Raw genomic sequence first — 10,996 nt, 5'->3', positions numbered from 1 at the left:
ATTACTTGGTTCGGCTTGCCAGCTGCTCAAACAGAGTATTTGAACTTTTGAAGACAGAAATTGATCGAGCTGACAACAATATTTGTGCTCCTCGAACTCTACTTTCAATAAAAACTGGAGACTCTTCTACCCGCAAAGTAGGGGTGGAATGCAATAGCTGTTTAGCTATTTTCGAATTGGGCTGACTATTGAGCCCAAATTATGATCCAAGCCCTATGTTTCGGCTTGATTCCCTAGCAAAACGAAGGATGTCTCGTTGTCTCCTTAATCACCCTGAAGAAGTTCATAAAGGAAGCTGCTAAATTGATCAGTGAAGTGGAGAAAGTTTGGAATTGATCATATATATACACACACTCCCTGATATTGCAAAAGATTTGATAACCGAAAAACATACTTATCGTTAAGCAAGGACAAGTAAATGGAGCTAAACCTAGTAGGAGCAAGAAACTCTCCTTTATCGCATATTCACAATGTTCGGACATGGATTGGCCAAATTCTACATACTGTGTAGTGCTAACAAGTATTGATTCTTAGGTGAATAAGTGCATGAATGCAATTTCTTATCAGCTTTATCTTCTCTTCTATTTTGTAAAGTGATGTGACAATTGATTTTTTCATTTGAGTCGACACAGCTAGATCGAGTCAGTGAGTCCACATCTAAGGTCGGAACAATTCATTTGGAAATACTTTCTCTCCCGATATGGCCTCCCAAGAATGAATTGAGCAGCTGAAGACCCCATTTTTTTTTCTAGGAGCAAATTCTCAGTAATGGGTAATTTTTTGTCCTTTCATCTTTTCTCTATAATAGGTACGATCGAATGTACGTAGTTCCCATAATTGCTGCACGCCCTTTGGTTCCCGACTTGACTTCATGTTAATTGTTAATCCATCACGTGTTTTCGGGACATTGAAAGTACAATTCTGATAGATCTCTAGACCATGTTGTCACCCCATTCTCTCTACAGGCTAATGATAATACTCCTTGAGGGATGTTTGAGTATCATCTTCAGATTCAGTAAATGATTCATAATGATTTGAATGAGTTGAAAATTTTACTTAGACCCAATCCACCTCTATGACTTTTTCTTCGTTCCTCATCCTTATTCTGCATTCTCACCTCGGTTTGGGTATAAGTTTTTATAAATTGGGATAATTATGGAAGTGTATAGGTCACAAGATTTGCATTGCATGGAAATGGATCAAAAATGGTTGAATGGATTTATTTGGGGTGAGCCCTTTTCGAACTGGCCTGACCCGATCCACCAGTTTGATGAGTCTACTAACGAGAAAAGTATGACAGGTGAACGAGAGAATGACAGATGACTTTTGATATGCCTAGACAAATTTCTTAGGCATGGTTTCTTTGGACAAATGCATGGAAATGTGGTTGATAACTACCCGATAATATGAAATCTAATGTAAGCTTCGTTGTGGTTAACTTGCACGTATAAAAATATATCTTTGCATGACTTAACTGCTCTTGCTTATGTGTGCCTAAAGCGACACTTATCAGAATCAAATTAGGTAGCCCCGCATGCGACCCTGGGTGGTTAGCATCTCAATCCAGGTTTTGTTAGTGACGATTCCACCGCACACTTGCACTATTATATCTGCATCAGCAAAAGTTAAGACCTTATCTCTTCCACACTACAGCTAGGTTTTTGTTTTCTTAATCAACGAAGATTCCGCGAGGTTTCATCTCGTATTAGGTAGGCATTGCAACCCGGAACTATATACCCGACCACGCTGTTGCGATCTTCGCAGTCGTCGCCGTCTTCCTGGTGCGAAAACGATATGTTCAAATCTGTTCCTCTTTGTTGCTAAGCAGAAGTTCAGAAAACAAAAGAATCCCCAAAGAAAAATTCTTACTTCTAGGAAGTGAATCGAAGCATACACGATGCTGTTTAGAACGAGGACTGGAGTTGGGCTTCCTCATCACCAATTCATACAAACTACAACCAAGATTAGAGATGCCGGCTTTTTCATCACAAGGTTATCTAAATCAACAGAATGGTGGTTAAAAAAAGCCCAAAGGCGAATAAAACGATGGAATTAAACTAGTGAGACTTCTTGTATGATCCCACTTGTATCATCAAATCGAACCACCGAAACATCTTCCTCGGATAATTGATTTAGACCACTAAAGAAAGGCGATTAGCTAAGCAAAGAGATGGGCATCGAATGGCACAGTTATATTGCATCTGGACGATTAGGGTTAGTAATGACCTAGATGGGTATTTTCAGTACCATGGTAAGCACAACAACACATACCAAACCCCATCAACTATCAAGAAATCTAAACTTTAGGGAACAATCGGTGTTTAATATGATAAGGTTTTTTTTTTTTTTTTTTTTTTGACTCTCTATTTACATTGGGTATTTGAATGTTCGGCTTGATTGATGCACAGTTAAGCGCAAACACCCACACAGCAAAATTGCGTTCCCACCACTTTTATTGGATGATATGTAGACGAGTGCTAACAATTATATGCATAACTAACAAATGATACATTCTCAGGAAGGTATTCTAAGACGTGACCGACTGTGTAATGATGAATAAACATCCTGAATTATAACTAAAGAGCTTGGTTGCAACTGAACTGGGTCATCACTTCTATTTTTCAGACGGAAGCAAGTGCGCGGAAAAACTTTAATTTAGTTTCCTTTTATAGCAAAAGAAACATTGCAAAAAAAAAAAAAGCTTCAACATATATCTAACAAAGATCTTCTAATCATGTCTCCACAATGTGTACTCAAAATGTCACCATAAAAATTAGTATGCCTTCTACATATGTAGACTTAGGAAGTACCTAAATAAACACGACCAGCTTTTAATCATAAAAAAAGTCCCGAAGAGTGTAGATATCTATAGGTTAGTTTGTGTATATTCAGCTCACACTTGAAGAAAGAAGTTGTACTTTCTACAAGGCAACATGCTTCTGAAAAAATAAAGAAAACATTATATTTGCTTCCCTTTCGAACATTTTTCATTGGGCAATGTTTTGCACATTGCTGGTTGTTAAAATCAAGTGATCATCCTAGATGGTTCTAATCTTAGGCCACGGATCAGATCGCAGTGAAAAATTGACTCTATGCTCTGAGAAAATTAGCCACCTTAAATAGTTGATTAGCAATTACATGAACTGTACACTATTATCATTTGTCTAGGACACGCTGTGTAGTTATTAGTGCACCCAACTTATTATGATAAAAACAAAAACAGTGATCATCGTCGTGAATCCCATGTTTTTCGCAAAGACCAAGAGGACAAATAGGTTGTAGGAGAACTTGACACTGAAACCTGTGCTGGTGTGGCATCGACACAACACAGAAAGCCCACTTAACAAGAAGAATCCCCAATGTAGTTTGTGTAAAAAAACAATGCACACAAACAGTCAAAACATGCTGAGAAATCCTTTATTATTCTTACCTGCAACATTCATAAATTCGAGAACATATATCTATGCGTTTAGACTATATAGACAATCTATCCATAAAGTGGAAAAACCATGAAGAGATTCTAAAAAATATGTCAACTTGATGGAGAGGTCAGAAGCAAAAACCTAGGGGGATAATTAAATCTGAGGATTCAAGCACAGGCCATATAGTTATACACCGTGAAATTAATTGTTCTCTAAAGCTTCAATTGGTTCAAACTCAAACCCAGTCAATCATACACAGAGGGAGGAAGAAGAAGAAGAAGAAGAAGAAGAAGAAGAAGGATGAGTCCCACAATGCTCAAGAAGATAGATTCGGAGACACTACTTCCAAACCCCAAAAGAGAAACTAGAAAAAGATGAACGCACAGAAGAAAATTAACCCAGAAAAGAAAAGAAGAAAGAAAGAGCTAAAGAGACATCAACACAGAATTAATCCGAGTTAACCATGATCATCATCACCATCAAGAACCTTGCGAAATAGATTCTGGGAAATCGCTGACCTTGGAGAGGGGATTGATCGTCGTCGTCTTCATCGGCAACCTCTTTATTTTTCGTGCTGCTTCTCAAAATGGAGGACGTGGTACTGAGTTATTTCCTGGCCAATTCTCCACCGGCAACTGAACAGACCCCATGTTGTTGAGCGGCAAATTGAAGAAGGGAAGCCCCGACGACGGATCTGGGTACGAGTTACCAGTGGCGGCCCCACCTCCGGACGGCGGCTGCGAGGCTGGCGGCTGCATATGTAGCTGCTGCTCCTCCTCGTCAAGCGGCAACCTCTCGTAGGCGACATTGGTGAAGGAGGCAGCGATGACAATGACCGGCCCGGCCGCGGTCAGCTCCCCAACCACGCTGCCTCCGACCACCTGCCCTTGCCCTCCCGCCAGGAACACCGTGAGGCTCGTGGCCCCCGGGGGCGCCGGCGGCGGGAGGAACGACCCCGAGAGCGACAGGATCTCGAACCGGCCGTGCAGCGTCACCACGGCCCCGGCCGCGGCCGGCTGCCGGAGGCTGACGTTGGTCACTGTGCCGCTCCCGCTGAGGATGCAGACCCCACGCTGCCGCCGCCGCGCGTACGTCGCGACGCACTCGAACACGTCGCACCCGCTGCCGACCTCGAGGATGTGCGCCCGGAGCGTGTTGGCGCTCTCCCTGGTGATGATGACCGGCGGCTTCGGCTTGTTCTTGGAACCCGGGGGTCGGCCCCGGGGCCGGCGGGCGACGATGTCGCCAGGCCCAGGGTTGGCGGCGGCGCCCAGATCGAGGCCGTGGTGGTGGGATCCGTCATCGTGGGGGTCGCCAGAATAAGGGTTATGGCTAGGGTTACTCGGGTCGTCTCCAGAGTCGCTGTGACGTTGGAGTTGGAGATGAGGGAGGAAGCGAGAAGCAGTGCCTAAATCCAGACCAGCCATCATGAGCTCGGCATCAAAAAGGGGAAGACGAAACAGAAAACAAGGTGGCCAAACAAAAAAAAAAATTATTACTTAGAATTTTTCCCTTCTTTTTTATTGTGAAGTGAGCAAGGGAAAAATTTTAAAAACTAACACACAGTGGAGGTTTTCGTGGGCAGTAATCATAAAAGAACAAAGAGGAGAAAGGGAAAGAGAAAGAGAGGAGAGAGAGTGGAGCTGGGGAACTTGAAATCTTGATTTGAATACACAGGCGCAGAGATTATAGAAAGCTTAAAAAGGAAAAAGGAAAAGGAAGAGGAATGAGGGAGAAGAAGAAGAAGAAGATGATGATGATATAAAACAGCTACAAGAAGAAGACGGGAACCCCAAGGATGGAGTAGAGAGGAAGGCAAAATGAAGAAGATGAAGGAGAGAGAGAGAGAGAGAGAGAGAGAGAGAGAGGGAGAGAGGGGGGGTGGGAATAAACAAAGTCTCAAAAGGTGTAATATATGAAGAATATAAAATTCATGCAGCTCCATATTTGCTTTATATATATTAGTCTATAGTCTCATTCCAAAGCGTAATTGGTACACATGATTTCGAAAATATAGCGCCATGTGATGAGGAAAAAAATAAACAGTGTGAGATTAATTTTATTTGAAGTTAGATGAGATATGATTTCGCGTTCTTTTGATTATCTGGTCAATGTGAACTAATATGCATGTATCACCGCGAGTCGCGTTTCTTTTCTCGAAAAGAGGGTTCCCAGAGAGTTGGGTTTTATCCTGGGCATTACTAATCCAATGGACCAGAGCTTAATAAGAAAAAGACACGGACTTCATCATCAATTAAACAATAAAAAAAACCTAGATGAATTTGTGTGGACGGGGTTGTGCATGATTGATGCGTTTTTGGAGGGATTAGACTTTTCCTGAGGTGGAACTTAACCATGGTTTAAGCAAAGTTGACTAATCAGATGGATTAGGACAGAAATCCTAGAAAACGGAACATCATCGATGGACAAGCTAACGAACGGAGCCAATCAAAATGCGGAGAAAGCGCCCCGACTTACATATCCAGATGAATTACACGAAAATTTTCGTCGTCTTTTAATTTTTGACTGACTTGATTCTACAGAACAAGTCAAAACTACGGACGGCCGGAGCGCGCGGCGTGCTTAGAGTGAATCTATCAAGAAACAAGGGTAAAAATTAGGGCAAGTGGGGGAAGATGGTGGTGCGGCGCGTGGGGCCAGCTCTCTTGTCCTCTTCCCCCACCCTGGACGGCCCTCTTCTTTCTTCGTCCACCTTTTGGCCGTCAGTGCCACCACCCACCACCACCGCAGCACCACCACCCACCACCATGGTTCGAAAGCGAGCTCACTGACCAATTAATCCCTTCTCAAAAGTTGCAAAAATCAATTGGTCCTCCATTTTTTTAACCTAATCCTTCTTCCACATCTCTCTCTCTCCCCCCTTTTTTCCCTCCATTAGCTCTTCATGGTCTCTTTTGATTCGTAATCATGCATGTTTCTGTACAAATGTCGTTACGGTTTGAGTTGTAAAGTATGGAAAATTATTATAATAATAATAATATCAAGAAATGAAAGAAGAAGATATAAGTGCCCACACAAGTGCACGAACTTGATGAAACAGAGGTGCTGCCTCTACCTTTGTGTTTTTAATGACTTATTAGTTACGTCAATGCGAACTAATCTATCTTAATCTAGGACTTGCTCGATTTATATTTTATAGCACCAATCTTTAGCTCGCCACTCACAAATTAAAGAAAAAAAATAAGTTCAGACTTTGTTATTTCGATACCCATCTAGTATCGGTAATTTCTTTTCTTTTCTAACACCTAGGCCTCCTAAGGGAACTAACCACGTGTTTGGGAACCACATAGTACGATGTAACTTAATACGAATAGAATTTACTATTTGATCATGACCTTGTGATAAGATAAAGTCGCTACATGATACCCAGAAGTAAACAAATGATTCATTTAGTATAATAACTAGTGGTGAAGTTTTATATTGATCACGAGAATCTATGACTTATTTGGAGGGCCATCTACATTTTTTTTTTCCAGCAGTTAGAGATGCGAAATGGGTTCCTAGTTAGGGTGATGCCTTTGCATTTTCTCGGTGGAAAGGCAATTTTTAATACTGTACATATAAAAACAATTAGGCGAATCTATCATATGATGTGCCAAGATCCTATTCTAATGTCCACTTGCTTATATATGGTCTACTTTAGATTAATTAGGGTTACCCACTAATCGGGTCAATGGTCTTTTGGAGAGGCTGGTTTTTGTTTCCTTTTGACAATACCCTCCAAGAGAGTGGATCATAATCTTCTCCGTTCGGTTTCTTTCCTGTAAAGTACACACATCTAGCTTCTATTGGCAAAACAAGTTTCATTTTTTTGTTCTTTTTGGTCAGGTAATGGCAACATAAGTTTAAATATTTAGGAGATTTATATGATTGATTTGACGTTCTAATACCATATTAAAACGCATCTATAATCCATAATCTTAATATTAAAATTATGGGTCGATCTTCAAAGACATATATCATGTCCCGACACCACAAGCACATTGTGCAGACATAATAATCAATAGCAATGCAAGAATTGCATTTTTTTTTTTTAAGCATTTGTGATTGGTTTAATCTAGTGAAATGATATAGAACACAGTTTACTTTACAATATAGAGGGCATTGATGATATTTATATGCGAAGAAACTGGCTTGGTTTTGGCTTAATGTGTAGATGGCGTCACAACTAATAGTTAAGGCTTTGCACGAAAAATTGTCCAAAAAGTCCTAAACTTATTGTGCAACAAATAATTTAATCCTAAACCTTTCAATTGTGTCAATTTAGCCCTAAAATTTTTTACCATTCGCCAGTTTAGTCCTAACATTTTTTTGAAGATTTGTCAATTTATTCCTTTCGGCTAATTTTTCCAGAAAATCATTGACGAGACTGTCTAGTCGATGCCAACCGTTTTGACGTGGATAATTTTTTTTTTTTTAATTTTATGAACTTTTATTTCTTTTTTCATTTCTTTTCTTTTTAATTTTTTTTAATTTTTCCCTTTCTTTTTTTCCCTCCATCAGCTTTCGCAAGCCCTTGCTAGGCCAGGCGAGGGCAACCCTCACTTGAGGTCGGCAAGGGTGGCCCTCACCAGCCCGGGGGAGGGCTAGGTGAGGGGAGGTCGGGACCTCCGTCGCCCATCGACAAGACCCGATGATGGCTGGCCAAGGGAAAAAGGGTAAGAAGTAAATAAAAATTGAAAATGATAATGGAAATGAGAAAGAAAAGGAAAAAATACAAAAAAAGTCTACGTCGGTGCCATAGAGTGGTTATCGCTGACTAGATCAACGTGTTAACGGTATACGATAAAAATTGATCGGAATGATTGCATTGGCAAATTGTTAAAATTTTTATGAATAAATTGACAAATTGATCAAAATGTTTAGGACTAAATTGATATAATTGAATGAATTATGATTGAAATGACCGCCATACAATATGTTTAAGACTTTTTGATCAATTTTTCCCAGCTTTGCGAGAAATCTTGTAAACATCTTATACTTACAACTACCGCAACTACAACATCTTATACTTGTCTAGGAAGCTACCCAATCAATCCCCCTTGGTGTTGCAGCACATACGCGACGACATCGCGCATATTAGATTGCATGGCTGCATCTAAGTCGTAATTGTACAACATGGACTCGTGGTACTTATCTGCCATTAAGATGAACACTTGAAGCCTTGCCTCGCCAAGTTCAACGACACAAAGATGGGCATCTTTTTCTTGCTTAGGTCATAAAATAGAGTTGACTATGGACCTACCTAACCCTCAATAAACAAAAATGCTTATTGAAAAGGACCAATAGGGTAGCGACCCTCGTGTTCCTGGGAGAGACAGATTTTGAATAGGTCCAACGTAGCGAATTCTTGGGCAACGCAATGATTGACCTCAATCAACAAACCAGGATGGAATGCGGCCCGATTTGGAGTGGTTCAACCTTGAATCTACCGTTTCAAAGTTCATTTCTTTACTTTGGCAAAGTACACAGCATGCACAGTGGAAGATGGAGATGGGAAATTCTTCATGTTCTGCTTGTTGACTCGACAAATTCCTAACCGTTGAGCGAGTAATAAAGAGGAAAATTTGGGCCATGGAAATCGAGGTCAACCTTCTGATGTTCTAGAGGGCTGGAACTCCTTTACTCCTTTTGGCTCTTTTTGTTTAGCGAAAATTTAAAAAATATTTTTTCTTGAAATAATTGCTAGTATTACTTAAAATAATCGATCAATGAAAAATATTTTCATTATCGAAAATAATTTATACCTAAATATTTTTGTAGGTGATAATAATATCTTTCGTTGATTCAATTTTGTAAGCGATGCAAGCAGATCATTTTTACGAAACAAATTGCGATTCTAACCCCCCCCCCCACAAGAGCTTAATCTCACATATTTGAGAGGACATACTTACATGGACAATATCTTACCCAATGTATATGACGAAGTAAAGACTAAATTTTCATAGGGATATCGCCAGTTATGAACGAACAATAAATCATCTGCATACCATTTGAGTTTTTATTGACTAAGATGGACTAGTGACCATGGTGTATCCGATGTATGTATTAATAATAATGTCTAAGGGACTATTTGGAAATAATAGTGGATTCGCTTAGTGACTATTTATTTTTTCTAATTTATTGCTTTGATTTTAACTATCGGCATTTTAATGCTCGAAATTTGTAACTTCGATATTACCGTGCTTATAACTTTTACACTAAAGAGAAGAAAAAAAGGAACAAAATTGCAGATCAAAGTAAGGTTCATTATCTTTGATGCCATAGGCATGGTATTTCAACATCACACTTGACTTGAAGTAATTAATTACACAACATTTCCAATAATATAGGTCTTCCCACGCGTCTAGTTTTTGTATACCTGTTGCTTCAACCACCATTAATTTTGAATGATACGAGAGTTTTGGAACAATGCCCGCAACCCCTTTAACATGCCAAATTATAAGCTTACAATATATCACTTGGCGACAACCTAATTGGAGGATAAGGGCATGTATGACAACACTTCTGGAGTATAATTTCTGCTCCATAGGTGTTTCTAGAGCAGAAATTTATTTAATTACACAACTTCATTTGTCAAATTTCTAAAGCATTTTTCAGCTCCAAAAGTAATTTTGGAGTCACTTGAAAAAGTAAAAAAAAAAATTACTTCTCTTTAGAAATTAAAATTAGAAAGAGATAACCAACGCTTAATCAATCTCCCTCTCTCAAGCCCTCTCCCTCAATCTAACTTTGGAGTAGAAGTTAAAAAAAAAATCAATTTGTATTAAAAATTTAAAAATTAATTTCTAATCAGAAATTAATTTTTAAAGCGGATGCATTGCCATACGCCCCCTAAATATGCTTAAATAAAAATCTCTCCTTTTGCCAGCGATTAATACACAAAACAACCTACCCTGCCCCACGTCAAATCAACAATATAATAAGAGAAATAATAATAAACCATGCTTACCTTAAAGGCTAAAAAAATTGATTGATTTGATTAGGAAGTGAATCCTGCATGTACATCTAATCCTCCACGAGAAGAATCTAAGAAACAAGAGCACGAATCGCAAACGTCAAATCGAGTTCTGGATCCACGTAATCTTCGCAAGAACATCATCAATGGAAACCCCAGATAAATATGCAACATCTAGCATCTGCACCATCTCACCTTTTTCTTTATTATTTTCAATTAACCTTTCAAATCAATTCGCGTATATTAATATATCGAATCGTTATACTAATGTGCATATTGAATAAGGTTTCGTTTGTCAGCATCATGGGCTTAGCAGCGAGATGTCTTCTCTTACGTATTTCAACAGATAAAATTATGATGAAGTTATTTGCGATATTAATTTGATTAAGTGCGGTACTCGGTATCGATAACAGTGGACCGGAAGGAGAATTATATTCTAATCCTCGTGCTTTGTGTGGCAAGGGAATGCGCGACTAGATTACAGTCCGCGCGTCTAATCACGAGCTAAGGAGAAGGACGAGGTTGGTTTTTTCGTATTATCAGGTGTAGGGGCCACGTCCGACTGAACTTTAGTTTTGTTTCGTCCGAGACTTGA

At 39.6% G+C, this 10,996-nt stretch overlaps 1 protein-coding gene across 1 annotated transcript; it reads right to left on the bottom strand.

The window, feature by feature from the left end:
* Nucleotides 1-3,997: 3,997 nt before the first annotated feature.
* Nucleotides 3,998-5,185, bottom strand: LOC115743238 (AT-hook motif nuclear-localized protein 23-like). The gene has a single exon (XM_030677970.2). The coding sequence runs from the start codon at nt 4,850-4,852 to the stop codon at nt 4,004-4,006; it is 849 nt and encodes a 282-aa protein (XP_030533830.2). The 5' UTR covers nt 4,853-5,185; the 3' UTR covers nt 3,998-4,003.
* Nucleotides 5,186-10,996: the final 5,811 nt, after the last annotated feature.

Source organism: Rhodamnia argentea, chromosome 3, assembly GCF_020921035.1.
Source record: "Rhodamnia argentea isolate NSW1041297 chromosome 3, ASM2092103v1, whole genome shotgun sequence".
In the NCBI taxonomy this organism is placed as follows: domain Eukaryota; kingdom Viridiplantae; phylum Streptophyta; class Magnoliopsida; order Myrtales; family Myrtaceae; genus Rhodamnia; species Rhodamnia argentea.
Note: the sequence above shows the minus strand (reverse complement) of the source record. Positions and strands in the feature narration are given on the sequence as shown.

Coding starts and splice junctions, on each gene's coding strand:
- LOC115743238 (XM_030677970.2), bottom strand. CDS start 4,852: ATGATGGCTGGTCTGGATTTAGGCACTGCTTCTCGCTTCCTCCCTCAT.